The sequence below is a fragment of the Mustela lutreola genome, chromosome 9 (assembly GCF_030435805.1).
Source record: "Mustela lutreola isolate mMusLut2 chromosome 9, mMusLut2.pri, whole genome shotgun sequence".
Taxonomy (NCBI): Eukaryota; Metazoa; Chordata; class Mammalia; order Carnivora; family Mustelidae; genus Mustela; species Mustela lutreola.
In genome coordinates, this window is record NC_081298.1 from 3,110,227 (window position 1) to 3,137,273 (window position 27,047).

Below are 27,047 nucleotides of genomic sequence, written 5' to 3' on the forward strand. Positions count from 1 at the left end.
TCACGGTGCCTGCCTCTGGTTGCCCGGCTGACCCCAGCCCAGGGCTGCCGTGAGGACACGTGGCAAGGTCAGCGTCAGCAGGAGCGGCCTGACAGCCTTCAGGTACCCACTGACCACCTTGTGTCCGGAGGAGGGCGGGAGCTTCCCTGGGCGCGTCGTCTTTGGTGCACAGCCCATCTGCTGGCTGAGTTTTATCCTCTCTGGGGGCAGGTCAGGATGTCGGGGTGAGACTCGCTCAAAAAGAGGAAGCTAATGGGCAGCAGAGTCTGGGTCTTGTCCCTGCCCGACCAGCGAGCTCTGTGTCCAGCCTCCGCCGGCCAAGGGAGGTGGGGCGGGCTCCGCATTTCCTTAGCGAGCCTGACACGCGTCCATCTAGAGCAAGTCCGCTGGTGGGCACCATCTCCTCCTAAGCAAGGCTTCCCCCCTTAGCACTCTGGGCACATTGGGCCAGACCCTTCTCTGTGGTGCGGCCGCCCCGGGCACAGTGGGGCTCTCGGCAGCTCCCTGAGCCTCTCTGCTTCCACTGGAAGCCAAAGCAGTGTCTTCCCACCCCAGCCAAGCCTCCACCCAAACGGTCTCTAGACATTGCCAAACATCGCCTGGGCGGGGGCAGAATCACGCCCTCATTATGACCTAAAATAACAGTTCAGTTCAGTTGAGTTGGACAGTTTTCATGGGGATCTTTTTCCTGTTTGCTACTCGAATATGAGGGAGTATGACGAAGTAACGGGGGCTCGGCGGGTGGAAAAACAGGCCCGGGGTTGACAGACATCACCGTCCGGAAACACAACGCGCTGGTTTCCACTACCAGCGTTGAAATGGGTTTGCTCTCATCATTATACGTGATCAGAGTCTGCTGGCCATCCTCGGAGCTTCCAGACCTGACTTCGGACACAAAACAGCATCACAGCGGGCACAGCAGAGTGGCTACAATGGGACAGAGCAGGAAAATGAACCGGGCATCTCGTGCTCAACATGGGTGTGAACAGGACCTTGTTCTGATGACTCGGAGCTCAGCCATGAACAGACAATGTCAAGTGGGTGGTGGTCATCTCCGTAACTATATGACAGTGAGGGTTGGGGCAGACGTCAGCGCCGGGTAACTATTGGTTGAATTAATCAATACCACATGACCGATAAAATCCTGTCATTTCTTTGAGAACCGAGCTTGCTCATTCGTGTCCTCCAAGTCCAGGAGTCCAGGTATCTGTCCATCACTGCCCCCACTATTTCTACAAACCACAGTGTTCATTCATGGGGCTTATTCAAGGGACGTCCCTTGAGCACTGAGACCCAGCTCTGCTAGAACACAGGCTTAGCTGGCATCTCCCTCAGTTACAAAAGCCAATTTATTATTATTATTACTATTATTATTATTATTATTTTCCTGGGTTGGTTCATTCATTCATTCATTCAGTAAACTGCTACCTACTAAATTCCTAGAAGCTGCTTTCACCAGGCAGTCAGTGTGTCCGACCAGGTTGGGGACGTCTGATCTGAGTCTGAGACTCTGCTGAGCCGAGGGGTCATTCTCGAGGTGTCCCACTGGTCTCTGCCATGCCGGCTCCCTGCCCCAGAGGACTGTGCTCTGCTGGGAGGCTGGGGAGAGGAGCCGCATCCCCAGGCCAGCACCCACAGACCCCTGACCCGCCAGCATCATGAGCGCGGCACAGGCAGGGGCCAGGGCGCCCATGAGGAGCCCAGTTCCTGTGACCACAACTGAGGGCTCCACATACGTGCCTCTGCCGGGACAGGAACAGACCCTTGCATGGACAGTCGGCTTCTGGAAAGTCCCTGCTTGTCTCTGATGAACTGAGTAATTACCGGGCAGGAGGCTTCTCAACATTTAAAGTTCCACGGACCGACCCACAGAAGGGAAGTGGATGCTGCGCGAGTTGATTTGCTCACTTGCTTATCTACTCAACAGAGATGGACTAAGTCCCTCCCGAGCGCCACGGCTCTGTACAGAAGTTAGCCGAGTCCAAAGTTGGAGGGAAAAGGCACCAACACCACCCTCATGTATGCCTGAGACCAGCTCCTAGTCCACGGGTTCTCAAGACTGTGCTCAGGTTTGAAAGTGCTCTGGAAGGACCATAGGACTCCCTGAAGGCTGTGTGGTCCCAGTTATGATCCAGCACAGCAACAGGATATGGATTAAAACTGGCCAAGGGAAGAAGCACGTGGGGCAGAATCCAGAGCAGCACCAGACTCTGAGCTCTCCGTTCTCCAGCAGTCAGGACGGACCTCCCAGGTCAGTGAGTGACCGCACGCGTGGAGCGCTGCCAGCCAGGGGAGCTCCCCTGAGCCTTGCGTGCAGGGTCTTCAGCCAGACTCGGTCGTGTGAATCTGCCTGGCCATGCAACGGCTGACCTCGGTCCCCAGTGTTGCTGGAGATCTGTGGCTGCCCACAGGACCCAGAGCCCCCACCCTAAATTATGTCTGTATCTGGTGGGCACAAGCCCAAGGTAAACGGAGGCATTCCTTTCAGGCAAGACATCCCAAAGGCCTAGAGCTCATCTTCCAGAAGCTGAGGGCAAAGGTCAGAGCTTGTTTGGGGCAAAGTTCAATGGTTTACGACACACTCTGGGTCTGGGAGCTGTAAACAGGAGCTCACAGTTCCATCTACAAAATAAGGTACATTCTACGGACACACTGATAGCGGCTCCAAGGAGAATGTTGACAGCAGATGCCCTTGGCTGCTCCTGGGAACAGCACCCCAGGTCTTCTTTGGGAGAGCCCCCAGTTCCTGAACTCTCAGCCCATGCAGGTCAGGACATGCGAAGCCCAGAGCCCAACAAGAAGCAGCCAATCAGCAGATCTGCCTTCCCAACCCCAACCCACAATAACTGATGGGGCAGCTGACCAAAGCCACACAGTGATATAAATACCTTTGCCACACACTCGGGTGAGTCCCGGGGACTCCCAGAAGCCACCTGCCACCCAGAGGAGAGCCTGCCTGGAAATGAAGGGACCCAGGGAAAGGCAGAGCCACAGGACAAACATCTTCCAGGGACATTCCTCGAGCACCCAGGCCCAGCTCTGAGAGAACACAGGCTTGGCTGGCATCTCCGTCAGTTACAAAAGCTGATTTATTATTATTGTTGTTGTTGTTGTTGTTATCATCATTATTCCTTTCCTGGGTCGGTTTGAGTCAGGTTATTTTCAGTGCTTTATCCCCAACCAATACAAATACTCACCCCGATTTTCCCCCAGCTTCCATGTGTCTCCTGCTCTTTCCCACGAATTGTCCAATTCAAACGTAAAGGGGTCGGCATAGGGCTCCAGGTCGGCTTCCTCGGCCTGGAGAAGGAGGGTCTCACTCAGCGCAGACTCGCAGACCTCCACGTATCGGGAATGGGGATGGAGAGCGGGGCCGTTGTCGCAGACGGCAGACAGGAAAAGCATCTGGGTCCCCGTCCCGGTCTGCGGCGGGAGGCCTGGAAATGGAATTCCAGGAGGGGTTGCTTGTTAATTTAGAGAGACCTCTCGATGCGCACATGCCCCCGGAGAATGGGCAACGTCATCCTCCCAGGAAAGGAGCCATTGCACTGAAACCACTTCCTTTTCAAGGTCATAGGCTCTCCCCTAGGTGCTTGCTCTGTTCTCCTGCTTTTCTGAAAATTCAGAGTATCTGGGAAGGGTCCCTTAACAAAACACTTGCCACCTCAGATCATTTGTAGAACCAGGTAGAAAATGGACTCATTCGTGTTTCCCGGTGAGTCGTGCCGGCTGTAAAGAAGGGAGCGGGGCAGGAGGGAAATGGGTGTGACATGGAGATGGAGATGTTTGGCTTTTGGCTGTGTCCATGTCTGAGTCCCTGTTGTCAGCAGACACTACAGTCTTGCAATGTGTTAACCATTAGGGGACACTGGGCAGTGGGTCCTCTGGACCCCCACCACATTGCTCCTTCTGGTCCCTGGAAGATGGACACCCCCTTGCCGTCTGCCTACCTCAGACTGATTAGGAACACAGACTTCGCATCTTCCTAACCAACATTCTGCTGCAGCATCTACCACATCATCTATATATATCCGTGTACACCACCTACACACGTCATCCACAACCTCATGCAAATGGACCTACACCGACATTTCCCTTAAACCCTGGGCTGCAACTCAGAGACTCCTTAAACACAATGATTAAAGTTATTTGAGAGTCGCAGTTTATTCAACTCTGTGCTTGGGCAGCTTTCGAAGTCCAGCCTTGGGAGATCATAAAGAAAAGGGTTGTAACCCGCTCAGAGCGCTGCGCACCCCGGTTTACGACAAATTTGTCCCACACAGTCACATTGACCAGAGCTGATCAGCCATTCCAAGGACAGGGAAACTGTGCTAACCAACTTTGAGGAAGAGCTACAAAGTTGTTTTATGGAGGGATGAAACGGACATCGGGTCTGCTGGCAGCTTCCTGGCTGCCTACATCGTCTCTTCTGAATGCATCCTGCCCCTCTCCCCAGGGCACTGGTCCTTGCTTTGCCATTTCAAAAATGATCATGAAGAGTAGTTGCCAGGATGGATGCATAGTGCTAAAAAGGTTTATTTTATTTATTTTTCCCCGTTGTGGGGAAAGACTCTCACTAGTGTCATCTCCCCTCGGGAAGCAAGGAAACACACGTCCGCCTCCCCTGATTTGGGGTAAACACTTACCATCGTCAACAGCCTGCACGATGATTATGTAAAAGCTGTGATTTACATTAGGGGGTTCTCGGTGGATTTGCTGCGTGGTGGTAACTGTTCCCGAGAGCTCATCAACGGTCACCCAACTGGCTGGGTCGTAAGAAGGAAACACATGCAACTTTTAAAATTAAAAAGTCACATCAAAAGGCAAATTGCAATGTATCACAGCAGACACAGATCCTATCATAAGCAAAATGGGAAATTGTAAGTGAAATCATACAGAATTTGTCTTTCTGCGGCCGGCTTATTTCACTTAGCACAACGCCTACAGGCTCAACCCCGTTGTGGCGTACTGAAGACCGTCCTCGCTTTTCAGGGCTGAATAACATTCTGTCACACGTTTATACCACGTTGGGCTTATCCGTTCATCCTTCGGTGGACGCTTAGGTGGCTTTGGCATTATAGCTATCGGGAATAATGCAGCTAGAACAGGGGCGTACAACTATCTCTCTGAGCCCCTGCTTTCACTTCTTTGGGCGTGTCCATACCCAGCAGCGGACATGATGGATCTCAGGGTGTCCTACCTTGAATTTTTTTGAGGAACTACCATACTGTTTCCCACAGTGGCTGCACCAACTTATATCCCCGCCAACCATGAGCAGCGGTTCCAGCCTCTCCACATCCTTGCCCACACTTGATTTCCAGTTTTTTGGTAGTCTCCGTCCTAAATGGGTGTGAGCTGGACTTTGATTTGCATCTCCCTGCTGCCTAGTGCTGTTGCGCATCTCTCGTGTGCTGGTTGGAGAAGCGTCTGTTCAAGTCCTGTGTTCTGTGTCCACTCTCAGGAGCTCTCGATATATTCCGGAATTAGCCCCTTCTCAGTTATAGGACTTGCAAATATTTTCTCCCATCCTATGGGTTGCTTTTGTACTCCATAAAAGTGTCTTTTCATGCACAAAATGTTTGGATTTTCATGAGATCCAATTTGACATTTTTGTCCTTCATTGTCTGTCTTTGGTGCCACATCCAGGAACTCATTGCCAAGCCCCGTGTCATGACGCCGTTGCCCTGTGCTTCCCTCAAATGGTTTAATGGTTTTGGTCTTACAGTTGGGTCCGTTTTGAGCTCGTTTTTGCATATGGTGTCAGGTGACCTGTTTGTGTATTTGGATCTTCAAGTGAGTCTCTTGCAGAAGGCATAGATTGGAATGTATAAAATCCTGCCAGTCTCTGTCTTTTGATTAAAGAGTTTAATCCATTTACGTGTGAAGTAATTCTGACAGTGAACCCTTCATCACCCTTCTCCTTTCTTGTTAGGTGTTCTGTCTCCTTACTGCTTTTCCGTTTCATTCACACACCATTTCCGGGCTTTCTTCACATCCCCCTTTAGGTCTTTGAGCATTTTTAAGGCTGTTGTTTGAAAGCCTTCATCTAACCGATCTGCCATCATGTATTTTTCAGGGACGGTTTCTGATGATCTCTTGTTTTTCCTTTGAATGGGCTTTACTTTCCTGTTTCGTTGTGTGCCTTGTGGTTTTTGGGTTGTTTTTTTCCTTGAACACTGGGCATTTGGCTCTCATGTGGGACCACTGAGGATCAGATTCTCCCCCTTCCCAGGGTTTTTTGTTTTTCCTTATCGTTTTTATTTTATTTTTGTTTGTTCATTGGACCATCACAAGATGTCTCTGCGCTGAGGATCAGCCTCTCAACTCAGTGTCCTCTCAGGCCTTTCCTGACCCTTTCCCTGGGCACGCTGGCCACTCTCTGATTTTCCTCATACATGTGGTGGTTGTGGAATGTCCAAGATTTCAGTGTCTGGCTCCCGAAATAGGAGAAAGCAAACAAGGGAGAGAGGAAAGTGATGGCACCTGTCCGCCCAATCCCTGAAGACACTTCAGCTGGTGGGGGAGGGGGTCTGCCACATTGGGGGAGGGGCGCAACCAATGGCTGCCTTCCTCTTTGCACCTCTGGGAATGAAAGCAGCAGACAGTGAGCAGTGCACACATCCCTGGTATTTCAGGACGGAGGGTTTTTGCCCACTCTGGCTCCTGCAAACTACGTTGGGCCATTCCAGGAACAGGTGCACAGCTGCCGGCCACCAGCTGAGGGTAGGGATGCATTGCTACTATTGTGCTCAGAGCCATAATTGACCAAAATTAACTGCAATTTACCATCCAAGCGTTTCTCTGGCAGCTGCAAGCCTTCAACAGACTCCAGAGTTGCAAACTAGGTACGTGAGACAGATTCTTCCAGTGCAGTGGTCTGAGTGGAGAGACAGTCCTGGTGCTTCCCACTCTGCTGTCTTCCTAGGGATTATGGCAAGTCTGTGGCAAAACACAGTGCAACCCAGGTGTGCGCCCTCAGGTGAGGGGGTGAGCACAGTGCGGGCTGTGCAGACCACGGCATATTATTCAGCCTTGAAAAGGAAGGAAGGTCTGCGTCTGTAGCACACTACCACGTGGACGAGCCTGGAGGACGCCACGCTCAGTGAAATACATGATCACAGAAAGACAAATACTGTACGGTTCTCTTCTGCAAAGCACTTCGAGTAATCAGGTCGACAGAGACAGAAACGAGCATGGTGGTTGCCAATGCCTGGGGAAGAGAAATGGGGGGGGTCTTGTTTCATGGGGACAGTTTCAGTTTTATAAGACCAAGAAGTTCTGGAGACAGACAGTGGGAATGACTGCACAATATGAATGTGCTTAACGCCCCTGAACTATACACTTAAAAATGGCTAGAATGGTAAACTTTTTGTTAAATATATTTTACCACAATTAAATTTAAAAAAAAAAAAAAAAGAAGAAGAAGACAGACAGAAAGAAAGAAAACAAAACTTCTGTTGTCCAGAAGCCAGGTGGCTGCCCTTTGGTAAAAAGGGACCTAGAAACACATAAATTATTTTAGTACAAGGAAACCATATAAAAGCAATATGTGCTAAGTGCAAGGGGACATGAATGCATGAGCTCCCCTGTGTGGGGGGCAGGGATCAGAGGCAGCTACAGAAGGAAGGAGGCTCTGAACGTGGGCCAGCGGGCCTTCTCCTGGTGGCTTCTGGTGTTTTCATAACTGGTGGCGTCAACCTTACCCACCCGCCACAGGGCAGGCGTCCATCAGGAACGCCCGCAGGTACCTGGCTGGTTCCACTGAAACGACCCCCTCCTCATTCCTCTCTTCTCACCTTACCGGGCCGGCCGCCCTGTCTGGATCTGCAGCATTGAAAACTCCCCGCTGAATTCCAGGCCCGGCGCCATCGACCTCACCGATGACAAAGCTCCGGGGGTGAAAGGCTGGCGGGTCGTTGGCGTCCGTCACCTGCATGCTCACAGTGGTGCTGGCCGCCACCCCCCACCCCGGGCCCCCAGACCCGGCCCCCTCGCGGGGGAAAAGCAGCTCCTCGTTCTCCACGGCGATGACGAGGCTTCGTGCAGGGCGTGTTTCATAATCCAAGGGCTGCGGGACCCAGAGACAGGGTTTGGTGAGCACCTGCTGCTTCCCTGGGGAGGGCGCTCCGCACGGGGCCGCGCACACTCAAGCTTGTGGCTTTGCGTTTCATGTATTATTGACGCTGTCTCTGGTAATGATCAAAAGGCAGTTGCCGGCCCATTTTCAAATCACTTACAGAGTTCTGTTTTTTGGGGTTTTATTTTCCTCCCCCTCTCTGGGTTGAAAAGAGCCACCATCCATCAGAGAGTAATGAAAAATGCAACAAAAACCATAACCTAATGAAACATTAATGTGGCAACTCGGCTGCAAAAAAAAAGAAAAAAAAAAAAACCACAGGAGCTTAAGGAAATACAGAAATTAATGATCACAGTTGCTCAGGGTGCAGAGGGGGCAGTGACTTAAAAGGACTGAACAGCTAAGAATATGTGAGATATTCCGTCCCGGCATCTGGCACGGAGCTCCCCTGAGCCTTGCTGTTCACAGCACTGTTGGGGTCCACGGGCGTCGCCCAGCACCCTGTTCCTCCGACAGGCAGGAGCCCAGACCTCGCCCCTGACCCTCTGACCCAGGCCTGTCTTTGAACCTGATCCCAGGTTGACTCGCCCACCCAACCCAGGAGCACCGGTCACTCCAGGGTCTAACTAAGAGCAGTGGAGTGACTACCTTAGTCAGAACACCTCCTCCAGCTGTGTGACTTTGTGAAAACAACCCAACCTCTCTGGGCTTTGGTTCCTTGTTGGTGAAAGGAGAAAATACTACTTTTCTGAGGGGCCAGCTTGTCCTCAGGCACACCAGGCAAAGCGCCAGGAGCCCACAGGACTTGTAGGGGCCCAAGTATACCTTGTAAGGACTTTTAGACTCCAAAGGAAAAACATGAACTCTCTGGATGAGAGAAAGTGTCTTAAAATTTTTTATTTGAATCTATATATATCTATTTTGCCTACTTAAATATATATATATATATATATATATATATATATATATATCCATTTTGCCTCAAACAGAAAAAATTAAATGTTGAAGAACTTGGCACTGTGTCAAAAGTCATTTTCAGTATTGGTATTATTTTGGTGAGAGGAGCCACGAAGGGCCTGGAGCAGCTGGTGGTCCGGACCCAGCCTGCCCTCCTCACTGGGCGCCACCTCATACACAGCACTCCCCAGCTCACGTGCTTGGCACCCAGCAGGCGTCCCCCAGCACCAGCTCCCACCTCGCTCCCGGGACTCCTGCGAAGACGGGCCCCGGCACTGCAGCTGCCTGGCAGGGGCGCCCCCCCCATCAACCCCCGACGGCCTTACCTTGATCACATTTAAGATCCCTTCATTGATCTCGGGGTCAGTCAGAATGTCAAAATGTCCCTCTTCGTTGCCATTCAGTATGTGACATCTTCCTCTCCAGGCTGACATAAACAGCAAGTCCCCATCTCGGACCGGGGGACGTAACACACTCGGGCTTGTGCGGCCTTCGGAAATCTGAATCCTGTACTGGGGGAGGCTACCACCATGCCTGCACCGTGGAGGCAGAGACACACAATTGAAAAAGGAAGCAGGAAAGAAAACGTAAGCCCTCCGCCCAGGAACGTGGAAATGTTACTTCCCTTGCTCTGGAACTTGATCTCGAGCGATCTGAAGCGCCACCTGATCTCGCCCACACCACAAGCCTCTCTTCCTTCTCCCGGTGACTCGTGTCTGTAGCTGAGCAGCTTTCAAAGTCCTCTGAACTCCAACTCGATGCAGTTTTCCCAAGAATCTTTAACATCATCACAGACACCCAAGTTTATGCTGCTAAAAAAACCTAGCTCTTCTCAAATAGAACTCTGATGGTGGCTTAGATGAGGACAGTCATTTTTCTAACATATGTAGATCTGTAGTTTGTTAGTCCTCTCGGTGACAAGATAATTTCTCGTTGACACATACGTGGAAACAGGGCTTGTTTTCCCCACCCTCGGTCTTGAGAGCAGAGCTTTTTACTAAGCCAGAGAAGGATTTCAAAACAAGTTTCAATATGTTTCAGTTATTCTGTAAGTGCTTGGCAAAGTGTTTTCATTTGAAAACGTTTCAGCTTTTCTGTATAATTTTTTTAAGATTTTATTTTTTTTAAAGTAAGCTCCACACCCAGCATGGAGCCCCGTGTGGGGCTCAAACTCACGACCCTGAGATCAAGACATGAACTGAGATTATGAGTTGGACCCTTAACTGACTGAGCCACCAAGGCACCCCATGGGTGGGGTGTACAGATTTTACATGTTTTTTCAAATGATACTTTTTGAAAATAATTGTTGGTAGCATTTATCAATATTCAACAAAGGCTCCAACGTGCCAGATTCTATCTTAGGTGTGTGAGCGGGATCCTCAAAACTCCATCCCCAGGGAGCAGATGAGTGTGTGTGTGTGTGTGTGTGTGTGCGCGCGCGTTCGCGTGCGTGCATTGGGTGGGGACTGTGAGTGGGATGTTGCGTTAGAGACTGAACTCGGTCGTTGGGAAAGGTCTCACTGAGAGAGGTCAGGAGAAAGAAGTAAAATGGATATTTTTCTTTTAAAAAATGCAAATGAAAGAGCAAAAAACATGAACTAGGAAACCAGTCCTGAGTGTTTTTAGCAATCTTGCCTATCTCAAGGGATGCAGCATTTCCAAATGATCTGCAACAATGGGTTCCAGTGCTTTCTTCACACACGGGGATTGGCAGCATGCGAAATCCCGTGTGGAGCCTGATATAAAAATCTTCACTATTCCAGAACTCCAGATGTTGTATGAAAAGCTCAGGTCTAGCTTCTCACCCCAGCGGCAGGCCTGCCCTCCAGGGGATGCCGGGCAATGGCAGCAGACATTCTGGGCTCTTGTGCCTGGGAGGTGCCCCCGGCATCTCGTGTCTCGTGGGCAGAGGGCAGGGTTGCTGCCCAACGTCCTGCAGAGCTCCGGGCAGCCGACCCTGACCCCGCGACCATGAACTCCCCGTCCCCGGTCAGTAGTGCGGACCTGAGAGACTTCCCTGCCACGCGAGCACGGAGTCCTTCTCTCCCCGGTGCCTCGGCGTCCCCGTCTGTAAGACAGACACCGCGTGCAAATCCCGGCAGTCCCAGACAAAAGCACGCACGGGACCGCTCCAAGCACAGCGTTCGGCTCAAAACAGTAAAAGGACACGTGAGCTCACAAGTCCGTTACTCAATGATTCTCTATCGGGATGGGGGACGCCTCCGTCTAGTTTGAGTGATCTTGGAGAGCGACCTGTATCCTGGGGGCTACGGAGAATTCCCTCAGCGGAGCTGAGCCGGGGACTCGGGGTCGGGGATCTGGCATCTTGGGCCGTCCAGGTACCGTATGTTCTCCCGGGTGAACGTGGGCTGGTGGTTGCTGCCTTCTTGCACGTTCACGTGAACCGTGGCCGTGGACGTCAAGGGAGGTTCTCCCGAATCCTTCGCTCCAACACGCAGTGTAAACCGCGAAGCAGTCTAGGTGGGAAGGACAGGAACAGGGCAGCCCGCACTACAGCAAAGGGAGCTATTAACGAAGTAATAATGCAGTATCGCAGATTCAATAGCAACGCCAGCCACAGAGGGTTTTCCACTATAAACATAAATCTTAAACCCAGGCTCCAAGATCAAGAACACATCTCATTTTTCCAAAATCACAAATTCCACATAAGCTCATAATCTCAGCACCCTGACAGCTGCATTTCTCTGCCAATCGGGTCAGTCTGGAAGCTGCTTTCTTTCAGCGACGGCGTTTGAGAAATAAGGAAGTAATGGACTTGAGAGTGGAGTATTTTCTTCATCCGAATCAACTGTTAACATCTTGAAGGTAGGTTGACCTGGAAAGAATTGTTTTAACGTTTACTATCGACCAAAAGCAGCCTGACAAACCAATGGAATGATGCTTCTTCGCTAAATGACATTGAGACATCCCCCAGAATGGGTTAAATATTTAAATATAAAATCAAACTGTGGATATGCTATAAAAAAATAAAGAGGGATATTCGAATAGTCAAAAGAACTTTCTCTTTTTTAAAAGATTTTGTTTATTTACTTGAGAGAGAGAGAGAGAGAAAGAGTGCACATAGAGGGAGAGGGAGAAGCAGACCCCAGCTGAGCAGGGAGCCCAACATGGGACTCAGACCCAGGTCCCTGGGATCATGACCTGAGCTGAAAGCAGACGCTTCCCCGACTGAGCCACCCGGGCGCCCCTAAGTAGTCACAAGAACCTTCTAATTATGATTGCAAATGCAGAAGACATAGGGAGAGCATTGACAGATTTTAAAGTCTGTGCCAAAAAGAACTATGTAGACAAAATGATAAACCAGGAAAACATATTTAAAATATATATGGCAGACATAAACACTTTTAATACCGAATGAGAAGGTTAAAATCAAGAAGAAAAATGACAAGCACCCAAACAGAAGTGGATAAACGTGCGAGCATTTAATGACCAAAGACGAGCCGTGTGCCAGGTGCCCTCAGATGTTGCTGGTGGGCGAGGAAAGCGGAACCCTGAAATTGTGTGCGCAGTCAGAACCAGCCACTCTACTCCTCTAAATTATGGCCAGTGAATCATGCTTCAGTGGACACAGATTTAGCTCAAAGATGTTCACTAAAGCATATTTCGTGAAGATAACAAAAAGTGGAAATAGTGCATCCATGTCTAACAACAGGAGATTAGTTAAAAAACCTTAAGCACATCCATGAAATAAAATATTACATAATCAGATGCCGAGGGGGTACACGGTTAGGTTACAAACAGTAAATTTGCCTGTTTAGAAAAGAAAATTCGTAACTATACAAGTATGAAAAAACATCCGCACATTTGTAAATATTTCATATATATTCATATACATTTTGCACTATGATAAAGATGAAAAATGCATAATTAATTATATCTAAAATCAGAGAATATATACACGTAGATAAATATATAGTGTGTGTACACACACACACATATAAAATTCAAAGAAAAATACTGAAAGAATATAAACTAAAACATGGATGGGACTTACCTCTAATTGGAAGTATTAAATATGCTCTCTAGTTCTGTCTTAATTTCTTGGAATTTTTCCAAATTTTCTGAAGCCTCTTTTGTGAAATAAATAATGCTTTTCTGTTATGAAAGTAGATGCACATTCTAGTGAGACTGGTTTGGATTTAAAGACTCACAGACTCTGCAGCTCAGAAACTTGAGATGTCATCTCATTGCCATTTTCCAGGAGAGAAGTTTACAGAGCTGTCCAGGAAGGCACCGTTCCACTCTGCCTTTCTCCCTCAGTGCATCTGACTTATTTGAGACCAGCCTTCACATACCAGCTCTTGCAACAGACACAATTTCCATCTCATTTTATTGCCAATACAATACAACTCTTACAGACCTCCAAGCATTCTGCTCAAAACCAGAGCCTGCCACCTTTGGGATGTGTTCTGAACAGTGACATTTCTCCCAAAAGACAAGGAAGATCGGGCACCACACCAGCATCGACGCAGGGGGACCAGAGAGGACCCTCGGGGAGAGGAAGCCCTCGCGTCTGGTCTCACGCACCTGCCATGTGATTCTCCTTCACACTGATGTTGAATTCCTTCTCAGAGAACTGGGCTGCGTGATCATTCACATCACGGATCCTAATGTTGAAAACCAAGGAGTTATCCAAGAGCTTTCCTGTAAGGTGATCCACAACGTCAAAGTAAACCTGGGAAGCAGAGAGCGGAATTGATGCTGTGGGATCGTTTACTTGATGGCCCGGTACGTGTTAATGTCCTCACATGTTCTGCGTCCTCTCCTGCACGAGCTGCAAAGTTTCTGGGGCCAGAGACCTCACTGCTGTCCCTCACCACATGACCCCGGGGACTGAGCACAGTGCTGGCACGGACGAGGCGCTCAGGAAATATTAGTTGTGATCGGGTTCTAATCTCAGTCTTTCTACCCAGGTAAACATAACCACCTTGTTCAGGAGCCTCAGTTTCTGCTGTTGGTGCCGTGGTGAGAAGTACAGACACTGAACAATACTGCAGAGACGCCGTGGCGAGCAGACATTAGAACTTCTGGGGAAAGGGAACTGAAAGGAACCAGCCCAGCTGTTGACATATGGTGGGTTGTGGAGTGGTTAGTGATGTCACTTCTGGGCTTGAAGAAGGAGGGTCCACTTGTCTCAAACATGCCTTGAGAAGTCTTTCCTCTCAAAAGGTCTCAAAGCTACACTATGGGCTTCTCACTTCGGTTTCTTACGAACTTAAAAAGAAAAAAAAAAAAAAAAGAGGAAATTGGGTCGCCTGGGTGACTCAGTCGGTTAGGCATCAGACTCTTGATTTTGGCTCAGGTCGAGATCTCAGGGTCAAGGCACCCAGCCCTGTGTGGGGCTCGTGCACAGCCGGGAGTCTGCTTGGGATTCTCTCTCTCTCTGCCCCTCCTGTCTCTCTGTCTCTTTGTCTCTCTCTCTAAAATAAATAAATAAATCGTTTTAAAAGGAGCGAATTAGACTCAAATAGAAAGAAGGAAATAATAAAGATGAACACAGATATCAGTAAGATTCAGAAGAGCAAAACAAAGTCAACACAACCAAAAGCTGGTTGCCTTCCCATATACAGTTTGGTATCAGCTTGTTGAGATCGATGCAAAGGTCTGCTAGTCTTTCGAGTAGTCTAGAGAACTTACAGATAAATTTGGGAAGAATTATGCCTTTATTACTCAATCTTTCAATCCATAAATACAGTCTGTTTTTTCATTCAACTAGGTCTTCCTTGGTTTCTTTCATTTGTGTTTTATAGCTTTGAGTAAACAGATCCTACACAGATTTTAGATTTAGGTCTAAGCACTTCATTTGTTTTGGTGATATTATAAATGATACTGTTTTTAAAACATTGACTTCCAATTATTTGTCACTGGTATATACAAATACAATTGATTTTTATATATTAACTTTATTTCCTGGGACCTTGCTAAAATTGATTTTCAAATGTTAAAAATAGGCAAAGGATTTGAACAGACAAAAATCTTTTTTCCCAAAGATATACAGATGGCAAATAATTCCTTATTCCTTTGGCGGTTTCTTACAAAACAAAACATCCTCTAACCGTGCAAACCAGCAATCATGTTCCTTGATATTTATGCAAAAGCGTTGAAAACTTACGACCACACAAAAACCCGCACACAGATGTCTAAAGTGGCTTTATGCATAATCATCAAACACGGAGGCAACCGAGATGTCCTTCAGTTGGTGACTGGACAAGCTGCCGAGCCTCCAGATGGTGGAGCGTTATCCCGCCCTAACAGGACCTGCGGGACTCTTCAGTGCACCCTGCTAAGTGAGGGAAGCAGGTCTGAGCAGGCTGTATACACCCCGTGTGACTCCAACCATGTGACATCCTGGACAAGGCAAAATAGGGAGACAGCAAAAGGATCAGGGTTGCCGGGGGCGCGGGAAAGAGGGGTGGATGGATAATGGAGAGGCTGGGGGAACTGTGAGGGCAGTGAAAATACTCTGTGTTGTACTATAAGGGTGTATATGTGTCATATACAATTTGTCCAAATGCATAGCGTGGGCGGCACCGGAAGTGAGCCCTAATGGGAGTGTATCGTAAATATATGTGATATGTGTGATATGTGTTGTAAAAGTACAGCAGCGATGCGCCACGTTAGTGAGAAGGGGACCTGTGGGGTGCGGCAGAGGGGGAGCAGGTGCTCTGTACTCTCCACTCTCCTCTTCCGGCAACCCAAAACAGCTCTAAAAAGAAAGTATTAATTTTAAAAAGTCCCTACTTATAAAATAAAAAGGGGGCAACCATATGTATGATTTATTTTTGTTTTTCTAAATAAGGAACACCTCGCAAATTTGCCTGCCATCCTTCCAAGGGGCGATGGTAATCTTCTCTGGACCATTCCAGTTCTAGTCTACGTGCCACCGAAGTGAGCACCATATATATATTTTCCAAAAAATGATTTATCTATTTATTTGAGAGAGAGAGAGCCAGGCAGGGAGAGGCAAAGGGAGAAGAAGAAATGCCTCAAGTAGATGCCCCACTGAGAGCGGAGCCCGCGCAGGGCTCCATCCCAGGACCCCGAGATCACGACCTGAGCCAAAATCAGGAGTCAGACTCTTCACCCACTGAGCCACCCGGTATATATAACAGATGTTACATATTATATATTGGGACCCTCCATAATTGTTATATGTTGTCACCACAATATCTGTATTATATATTACATATATTATGTACATTATATATTACATGTGTTATGCACATTATATATCATACATACACATAATATAATATAAATACATAATAATATATACACAAAATATGTGATATATGATAGAACATACATAATACATGTGGTTTACATGCTAAAGTAAATCTGATGCGACTTGCCGCTGAGTCTCTGCTGCTCTCGGATTAACAGTGGTTTTATTTATAGAAAGGTGAAAAGACTGTGGGGGGTCAGCGCTGAGGCCGGAATTCAGAGTCCCAGAAAAAGGAATGAGCAAGAGGGACACCACGCACGCGGAGTCATTCTCCAGGTGGAGGACGGTCTGCTCTGGGAACAGTGCTTCCTCGAGGGCTGTCTGCTAGGGGACACGGAGCAAGCATGGGGTTTATTCCAGGGAAGCAGCTTCAGTGAAGCCCAGGACCGAGCTCCTCCGCCAACCCCTTCCTCCCTTCCTTGTAAAAGCCCCGGAGGGAGGCATTGTTGGCGCCCTACTGCGTGCCATGGGGAGGTTCCATGGGTGTCCACACTCGGCGCAGTCCAGATTCAAGTCCAAGTAGCTGTGGACTTGGCTGCATCAAGTCCACAGCCACCCAGAGCCCAGAGCAGGCAGCTTCAGGTGCCGGGGGTCTCGGCCCCACCAGCCTCAGGCAGCAGCCTGCCCCTTTCCCCAGAGCCCACGGGGTCTCTGCCGCACCGACCTCCCTGGGCCTCTTTCCTGCAGACTTGTTGGCTTCCCCTCATCAGCCTCCACCATGGTGGTCCCCACAGCTCTCCTGCAACAGTGGCCGGGACCCCAGGCTCTCCGCGGTTAGCTGTCTCCTGTCCCCTCAAGACCACTGAACTGGTCTGTTCCAGGGAATGCAACATACATTTTTAAATTTCTGTGCAAGCAAATTGGCTTCTTGCACACCATCTCCGCAGGCTCCTGTATAATTTATGGCCGCGCTGGCAACTCGGCTCCAGAATCACGTGGACTTCTGGCTCTGACACGGTGCCAGCTGCAAGGCTTCCACTGAAAAATAAGTGCCGCCTGTTTGTTTTGTGTTTATTATCTTATAGTCCATTTATGATCCTAAAAGCCACATCGGAGACCGTCAGTTCTCTGGGACGCCTGGGAGGCCCAAGTGCTGTTTATTCTTTGACAAGACGCTCAGAATTTCCGGGGACTCAGAATTGCAGCGGGGAAAGGAAAGGTCACGGACGTCGTCTGCACTTGGAAAGGGTTTTCAGCATTTGTTACAGACTTAAGATTTACATCCTGGGATGTAGCGCCATACATACACCGCAGTGTGGTGGCGTTGGGGGGGCGCAGGCGGGGCGTACGACCACCAATATGACAGGGCAGGTCAGGTGCTCTTGGCCACAGATGAGCACACAGGAGAACAGGCAAACACACTGGACGAGGCCCCTTGTACGTGTCGGAGCAAGGAGGCGGCGAGGAGTGTGTCAGTGTGAAGCGCCGCCGGGGATCTCGAGGAATATGGAAGATTTAGCTGCGTGTGTTTGTATCCGAAGAAACTGAGCATGTTCTGATATAAACGGGTGAGATTGTGCCCAGCGACTCAGACTCCCCCCTCTTCCGGCCGCGTCGCATCTTGCGGCAGTGCTTGGAGGCCGGCGCGGCGTTCTCACAGGCTTACGGAATTATCAAGAAGTGAGCCCCTCCCCGCCCCACCCCCACCTCCCAAACACAAGCTTTTTGTGTTTTGGCTCATTCTTGTGCCCCAGGAGCACAGCAGTGCTACTGGGAAGGCCCTTTTGCCCACCCTTGGGCCGACTTCGCTTCTAATACACGCTGGCTTTACGCACGGCCGAGAGCCGGTAGCAAGCATCCTTCTGCAGAGGCAGGTGGCTGAGCTGGAGGGCCTGGCCTGGGTGGTGTCTCCATGACCCCCACTTAGCCCACTCTTCGCAGCCAGCAACTCTGCTCATCAGCCTGTTTTTCTGTCTTCCTTGCGAGTCTGATCGTGCTGGGAATCCAGTCATTAGAAGGAAGATCTGGGTCAGTTCCCATACCTCATCCCAGCGTCCAGAACTTTAAAAGGACGTTGCAAAATCAGCCTGTTCGGCCCATCCGTGCTGTAAAGCGGCCATGGCATCATGGGCAGGCTCCCGTGACATGGCCCATGGGCGGCTTAACTAAGGCCTGCCGAGTATACCGGTCCTGCCACAGCTTTACCGTAAGCCCAAGCTGAGAATGTATCAGATGTCAGGTACCTTGAAATACGGCGTAGTCTCCCAGTCGACAGGGCGGTGAACGTACACTTTTCTGTTCCTGTGATCTTCTATAGAGAACAAACCAATCTCCGGGTGCACGTCCACACCAGGTCCACTGATTAAATACAGTAATGACATGATGTATGACATATCGTTGAACAGCTGCAAGGGAAAAAGTAATGGGAGAAAAGAGAATGAGAAAAAACCACAAGGCACACCAACTACGAAGGCCGGGACTCAGGCATCTGGTAAGCCCCACGCCTCGAAATTGCTCACCTGAGAGTTTATCTGAAGGAAACAGAGAGACGTGCGAAGAGGCAGGCGTGAGGTTTGTCACAGTGGGCCAGTGGGAAGAACGCACGTGTCCCTCCCTAGGGAAGAATCCCAGCGCAGTAACCCCTCCACGGGGCAGGGCCCCCAGCCGTCAGGACTTAACACTCTGCCCCAGAAAGGGGGCTGTGTCTCACGGGTAAACCAGAAGGACAAGTTGCAGAGTGATACACATAGAGCGATCCCGTCTTGTCAAGGTGGACTCCCCTCAGTGTGACTCTAGAGAACTCTCTGGAAGGGGTTAACAGGAGTGATTCTTTCAGGGAGGGGGGAGCACTCGTGTGGCTAACATGGAGAAAGGGCTTAGAATGAGCCAGCAGACTCTGTGCCTTTCGTGCCCTCGCCTGTTTAATCCTTAAAACAGCCCCACAAGGTAGGTCCTCTCGTTGACCGCACGGTGAGAAAGAGCGAGGAGGTGGGGCTCCCGCAGCAGGGGTGTGGGGCGCCTGCGGTATGAGCCCACAGCGTCCCCTGAACTCTTGGGAGTGGAGAGTCTGAGCCATTGAGTCTTGAAAACATTCTTTTTTTTTTTTTTTTATAGCAGGCATCTACTATTTTTATAAATGCTGCAAAAATAGGAGTTATTTTAATTTCTTTCTCCAGAAATCGTAGGATGTCAGTGCTGTCGGGACCGAGTCACTCAGCGTGTAATTCACGGGTCCACAGGGTCAGGCGTGTCACGGCAAGAATGACATGGGCCACGTGCGAATATTCTGGCATCCCAAGATGGTCGCATGATGGCTTCGACCTCAGACGGAGGGAGACAGCAGGGAGCGGGGGGACCGTGGGAAACTCAAGCCCATCCCGTCGCTGCCGTGTGGAGCGTAGGCTCCCTGTGGGCAGACCTTCGGACTGTCGGAAAGCCTCTCGAAGTACAGAATTTCTAGTACAATCTTCCTACCAGTTCCATGTCATTGTGGTAAAATACACACAACATGGTATTTTCCACCTTCATCATCCTGAAGCACGCAGTCGGGCGGGACCAAGCGCACTCATGCTGTCGCGTGGCCGCCACCATCCGCGTCCGGAGCGCTCGTCATCTTACCAAAGGCCCTGGCAGTCACGGCGTTTTGCTTTCTCTTTAGTTTCTCAAATCTCCCTTTTCCCACCACCTCCCAGTCTCTGGTCACTGCGGGCTCCTTATTTTTAAATAATACATTGGCGTGGGCCAAAGAAAGCAGGCCGGCAGGCTGGAGGGAAGCAGCCCTCGTCCCACGGGACTGATGCGCTAGCGCACGCTCACATGCGGGGACCTGCCCGAAGCGCCCCGGCCGGGTGGAGGTAGAGCAGGTTCTAGAAGCCAGTGCGGCCTTCCTCTGCCCACTGCACTCCCCAGCCTCCCTCGCACGTAGCTCTTCAACACTCGTTCCTCCTGACAAGGGGAGGCATGCCTACAGAGGGGGCGGGGGGCCCTCCTCACCTCCGCAACAAGTTTGGGAAAGGGTCCTTGATCTTCCTCGTCCAGCTCCAGGGTGGTAATAATCCGTCTTCTCTTGGATCGCCGTAGGGGCCGGTGGCTCTCTCCCTAAAATTACAGTGACGACCATGAGGATGACGGCGAGGTGATGTGACAAGCACAGACGGGCGTCCTCACAGCCGCCTCCAATGCTTAGAAATTTAAAATGCCGGTTCTCTTGACAACCGTGGAGGCGTTTCTAGACTGTGGGCCACCCCCTGATTTTACACGGATCCTGAGATCGTATTAAAGATCACATTTAAACTCATTGCCTGCCGTGTGCCAGCGCCTGCCCAATGGCAGACACGCCCTCAGCCGCTGAATGGACGAGCAAGGCCCTCCCTCCTTTTGCCCTCTGTCTTTCCGAAATAGTCACTGGGGACGTCTCTGTTCAGGGGTGATAGGCCTTCAACGTCTCTTCATCAACTACTCTCCCTTCCAACAGGGAGAGACTCAGACTCAGACGTTGGGCTCAGAGACTGTCAGGGGAGGGACCACAGGGTTTAACTGACTACTCACTGCAAGCAAAGCTGCTTTAATTTTAATTTAAAATTAAATTTTAATCTACATATTAATTTTTATCTACAAACATGTGAGCCTTTTCAAAAATTGTAGTTGACTCTTGAAACAATGCGGGGCTGGGGCACTGCCCCCAGGGGTACCCAAAAATCATCGTAGAAACTTTGACTCTCCCCAAACTTAACTAACAGCCTACTGTTGACCTGAAGCCTTACCGATAACACGAGCGGTTGGTTAGCACATGCTCTGTACGTTTGTGTATTATATACCGTATTCTTAGCATAACGTCAGCTACAAAAAAGACAACGTCGTTAAGAAAGTCCATAAGGATAGAAAATACATTCACGCACTAGCCCTGTCCTATAATAAATCAGCATATGAGTGGACCACGCACTTTGAACCCATGTTGTTCAAAGGTCAACTGTATTTAATTAGAAAATGAGTTGCTGATAAGAACCACAGGAAGGAAGTATTCGTAAGGTGGCCTGAGCTCCTAACAAACATGGTTGTCCCCCTGGCCTGTCCAAAGTCCACACACTGGATGATGTCAATCCCATATATTTTAACTCCATAAAGAGGAAAACAGTGAGGAGGAAGCTCTGGGACAGTGCCGTGCAGCTGGTGTCTGATGTTCGCAGATTCTTCATATTCTAGGAGCCATAAAAGCATCCACTACAACTCCCTAGCAGTCCCTCAAGATTCCAAAAGGCCACATCTGGTTACTAATTTATTTTCTGCAAACTGAACATCGACCAAGAACTAAAAACCTTGAAACTGCGATCAAATCTCTGAGTCAAGTGTGATCTCACTTAGTTTATGAAGACGGTGACTTCCAAACCCCACATTTCTTCCATCTGTAAGATCACCCTCTTCCTGTTGGACGCTGTTGACGCTGTTGACCTTAAAAATACAAAGGGCATGAATTAGTAAGGGATACACTTATCAGACTCATGTAGAAACTGCCTGAAGACACAAAATCTTCTCCAATGAGAAAAGAGAGAGAGAGAGAGAGAGAGAGAGAAAACCTTAATGGATAAATATAACTTCTTGCTCTTGACATCTCAGGTCACACTTACTGCTTTTCCTGAGCGTCTGCAGGAGAACTAACCAAAAGAATTCTCACAGAGTCTGGCCGACATCAGGGACACCTAACTCAACTGTACGCAGCACAGGGGGAGAGCAGACTGTGCCGGCCGTGAGCACGGTGAGCTTACGGCAAGTGCGGAATAGCACCGGGCGTTAACTGGTGGAGAGAAGCAACTGGGCTTTTTTTCCCGTTTCCTCTTTTATTTTTTCCTTATTTTTAGATTTTATCGTATCATAATCAATAAAACAATAAAACTCAGTACTTTTCACTTACATGGTGATCTACATCGAGAATTATGTATTATTTACGTCTCAACACGCCCCAGGACAGCCGCACGGACACGGCGACACTGTGGGAATAGAGACAGGCAGTGCAGAGTGTGTCACAAGGACACGCAACGAGCTTGTGCGGGTGTGTTGACGCCTGTGGCTCTCGTTCTCCCGTTTCACTATGGGGGTAGCCTTTCAGCACCCGGACAGGGGACAGTTCCTTGACTCACCCCCGCCCCCTCCCGGGGGGCTGGTTATCTGGATTACTTGTTCTTTGTTTTAGCTTAAACAGAAATGCCGCGGTCACAAACATCCCCGCGCGGAGAGGTAATTTCTGGGGAGCAGCAGCTTTCTGAGTGGGGTCAGCCGGGAGGCCTGACGCCACCAGAGTCTGCAAGGCCACTGGCTTGCCTCCTCACACCAGCGTCCTGTGCTGATTTTCCTCTATGACATCTGCACAGATGGGACAGATGGCTGGGGCCTCAGCCCCAAGGAAGGCAGCAGCGCCAGAGCCGCAGGCATCCCTGTGTCCTCATCTCCACACAGGTGCAGGAAGAAGGGAAGGAAAAGCCTGTTGCGTTTAGGAATGAAGTAATGGGTGACCTGACTCGATTGCTGACGTCCCCTGAGAACCGATGAAGCAGTAAAGGCCACCAGCGTTACTGTCCTGTGCCGCCAGGATGCGCGTCTGCAGGACTGTGCGGGACTAGGTGAGACGTGCGCGTGAAAGCCCAGGTGGCCCCTGGGGCAGAGTCTCAGCGGAAGCAGCGGGGTGCTGGCTGGAGTCGCCGGCTGAACGGCCCACGTTTTTATGGGACAGCATTTTCCTTGAAAGACTGACTGCCGGACTGTGTCGCTCAGGATTGGGCACTTGCAGATGGTGCTTCGACGGTAAACGAGTGAGCCTATCGCTTCAAGAGGGACTGTGCGGGGAGTCATGTTGCCAGTGACAGAAGGGAAACTTTCTAGTCAAAATTTAGAATGTTGGAAAACTTACGTCTGCTACCATGGGCTTGACTGCTTCCCAGAACTTCCAGATGTTTCTGGTGATATCCGTGGAGATATTAATGAGTGATTTTCTGATTTTGTGGAATGAAACCTGTCAACACTTAGAAGATCTGTGCAACTCCACGAACCGAGAGTTTCCTGCTGATTAACACACGACGTTTCGAAGTCATGCACAGGGAAGGATCATCCAAAACGCGAGACAGACAGGCCGCTGGTTTTGATGTAACAGAGCACGGAAGGTTTATGAAGATGTGTTCAGATTGTTCAAACATGCCACTTGTCAAGCTTTGGTGTATTATCAAAGAAGGATATCCACAGGTATCTGCTCAAGGTCATTCAAATATTCCTCCCTTTCCGTACACATACATGTGTGAGACCAGAATTTCTTCACGTCCTTTAACTAAATGACATTTACAACAGACTGAGAGCAGACTCGGAGAGCGGAATCCGGCCTTCCTCTTTTAGAACAAGAGATTTGCGAGAATATAAAACAGTGCCACTCTACACGCTAAACAGAATTTCTTTAAAAATATGGTTATTTCTCATAAAAGCATGTGGCATCCACTCACATGTACTGGGTTCAGTATCATCTTTAACGAACTGAGAAAAACTTACAACGTCCCAGTCTTAATTTCTGGTAACTCGTAGTAAATATATCCCACGCCAGCAGGAGCTCTTTGGGCTCCCAGTGATATGATGTGTGTGAAGGCGTGCTGAGAGCAAACAATCAGACCCCAGCTACTCTAGGACCAGGCCTCAGTCTCCGGGACAGGGTGAGGGACCCCCCTTGGTCCTGGTCATTTTTCACCCATAAGGGTCCGTCCTTGCTGTAGGGCACACGGTGCCCGATGGACTGGGTGTTAGCGGTTTCACAGAAAATGAACACACATACCTCGTGTGTCCTTCCCCTGTGGCCCGTCACCCTCCTGGTGGGGGGTGGACATCACCAGCTAGTCCTGTTTCATTAACGTCAAGACGGTGATGGTATTTGTTTCCTGCTACAGGCTACATCTCTATTCACTTAAAGGAAAAGAATTTTTAAAGTCTTGGAGCTCCAAAATCTCAAACATCGATTTATTCAGACATTGAATGCTTTTTGATTCATGTCAGTGGTTTTAAAGAAAGGGTCTAACCAGGTATGTGATTTTAAAATGGAGAAAATTGCAGTTTTTGCAAAAGAATGAAGAAAGTCATTCCGTTTCCAGCACAGATCTATTCCCCCAGGTGAGCCCAGCCCTCTACAAGGAATATATCAAGATTTCTCCTCATTGCTGGCCTCAGTTTCCCCTTCTGTAAATGAGGCCTTCAAGGACACTTTCCACACACAAGCTTCTGTGCTTTCACTCTGCCAGCGCCTGAATAGCTCAGCCAACAGCCACATGAGAGTGCGGGTTCCGAGCTTTGCACACCTGACGCTCTGTGTGTTTCACGTCTCCCCCTCCACGCACGTCTTGCAAATCAGGCAATCACGTCTGGCTGTTGCAAGTAGAACAGTAAAAGGTTATATATGCCAAAATGACTTTGTAAGTGTGCTTATTTTATTTCCCATCCCTGCCAAGTTTAGGTAGTTGGTCCAAAGAGGATGCCATCCAAACGGTGTAGTAAGGTTTCTGTAAAGTGAGGGGAGAAAACTTCTTTGCGGCTGGACGTCTCTGACCGCAGTGTCCCCCTAATGTTACAGGCCAGGCGGGCATCTGGTTGCAAGGGTCATGCACACATCATCTGACAGGCAGTGCTAGGCGTGGGGACATGGGACCAGGACAGTGCAGGCTGCCCTGGTCGAGTAGCCAAGACGTCGTTGGAGAGAAATAACCCAGGTCCAGGAGGGCTTTGTGTCTGTAGCAGATGCTAAGGAACTACAAGGTCCACATGGAAATAATTCTGTCCTGAAAATATTTCATTTTTTATTGCAAATTTTCATTCAAGGAGGATTTTTTGAAATAGAGTTATAATTGGTGTTTGCCATTGTATTTGCTGTAAGGTGTGCAACATCGTGATTTGGTATGTGTACAGAATTGCAAAATGATCAACCACAATAAGTCTACTTAACATCTGTCAACACACAAAGTTACAGATTTAGTTTTCTTGTGATGAAAACTTTAAAGATCTACTCTCTCAGCAACATCCAAGTATGCAGTGTGGTATGGTGAGCAATGACGCCACGCTGTGCGTTTCCGGTGTCCCAAGCTATCCAGTGTGTGGCTCTCGGCCACGGCAGCCCTAGGAGGTTAATCAACTGCCCAGGTATGTTCTCTATACAGAAGCTCCGGTGATCTTTAGAAGTGCAGACCTCATCATTTCTCTGGGTCCCCAGGGCTCTCAGGACAGAGCCAGCCTGCTCTGTCCCCGCCGAGTGCCCGGCTCCATGCCCTCCCCCACCCCCCGACCACACCATCTCTCACCTTCTGCACCCCACTAACTGTTGTTCTTGGATGGATGCTTCGTAAATTAACCAGGTAGAACATCGGTGCTGACAGTTTTTTAAAAATAAGTCGATTTAGAATTTCCCAGGTTAAAAAATAGCAACGACGACATAAGAGACTTTGCTCACTGTCCGATTTCATGGTCTCAAACCCTCCCTCCTCTCTGATCTTGGAAGCCTGCCACAGCCCAGAGCAGAGGACTCAGGAATCCTCAGGACCAGAAATTGCCCTACGATCAGGGCAGGACTCCCCTTCCACGGCCTATCACCGAATCTGGATCCAAGATGAAAACCTAAAGGGAAGCCACAATTTTGTCACTTGCTCTATGTCTCCCGGACGGCAAAGAGGTGGGGTCTCAGAGGAAAACTGTTGTAGATAGAAGAGCACTCCAGCAGGATGGGGCCTGGTGCTAAATGCGGAGCTCAGAGGAGGCCCCGTGGGCACCCGTTCTGGATGTCAGAGGCGGTTGTAAGGCAGCTCTGTGGCCAAACAAAAGGAGCGGGAAGGAATGGGTTCTTCAGAGCCATTTCAGCAAGAGACTGGGCAGAAAGCGCTTTGCCCTGTTGAGGGTCCAGGACGGGGATAGCTGGAAACACCTGATTCCTGACTCCAGAGCTGTTGTCCTCTGTCTCGCTTCCCTGGAATCAGTCTAAAGCTGCTTTCACCAAACGCTGAAATAACCACCCCCGGTCCACTCCCCACTGCGGGCCCCCCCTCAGCACACCCTCAGACACGACTCTGCCCGGCTGGGCTCTGCTAATCCAACAGGGAAGAGGAAACGACCTGCGTGTTCTGGCAAGCACCAGTTAGGGGCAAGGGCAGGAGCAAGGGAAGTAGGGGGACAGGCTTTGAGTATTAAAAGGGACTATTGACAGGACTGGACAAGGCTGGGAGATAAAGTGAGAGTATTGCCCGCCTGAGGACATTCGCCACTGGAAGTGCCAAAGGGGACCGAGAAAACTCTCCCAATGCCAAGCAAGACTGCCAAGCATGGCCCTCGCGTCAGAAGCAGAGCCCCACGGGAGCATGTGGGTCACACACAGGGTGCCCCCACTTGGTTTACTGTCCCATCCGCTGCATCCGACCCAGAGCCGTGAACAGGCGCAGCGTGGGCACCAGAGGCATGTCGCCAGACCAGAAGGACACCGACACACGGACACGCCGGCCAAGCCCCCCTCGTCCTTCACCAGGACAGGGAGAGCAAACATCAGCTCCACTTCCTGGCAAAGAAAATAAGGTTTAACAAGTGAGGCTTAATGAGTTAAAGCAGTAAGGCCAGAGCCGCCCCTCAGATCAGCTCTGTCTGAACCTCTGGGGGAGGTGGCCGGGCCTCCGGAGTGCGACAGCTCCTGAGAAGAGTCCACGTCAAGCCAACGTTGAGAACCAAGGTCAGTGGTGAGCCCAGACCACCATCGGGGGTGGACTGGCCGGGTTCAGATACTAAGCGGCCCGGTCCAGACCAACAGCTGGCCCTTTAATACAAAATCGGAGA

The 27,047-nt window shown here is 49.8% G+C and overlaps 1 protein-coding gene and 1 non-coding gene across 2 annotated transcripts; both read right to left on the reverse strand.

Annotated features, from left to right (window-relative positions):
• Positions 1-26,680, reverse strand: CDH26 (cadherin 26). Its single transcript, XM_059133446.1, is given in 14 exon segments — positions 1-200; positions 3,198-3,437; positions 4,647-4,794; positions 7,811-8,068; positions 9,361-9,541; positions 11,378-11,513; positions 11,708-11,817; positions 11,819-11,870; positions 13,583-13,730; positions 18,464-18,625; positions 20,214-20,318; positions 21,612-21,706; positions 22,164-22,204; positions 26,619-26,680. Coding segments are annotated over 14 exon segments (1,938 nt in total).
• LOC131808716 (U6 spliceosomal RNA) lies at positions 15,846-15,951 on the reverse strand. Its single transcript, XR_009344919.1, has one exon. It is a non-coding gene; the product is annotated as a U6 spliceosomal RNA (small nuclear RNA).
• Positions 26,681-27,047: the final 367 nt, after the last annotated feature.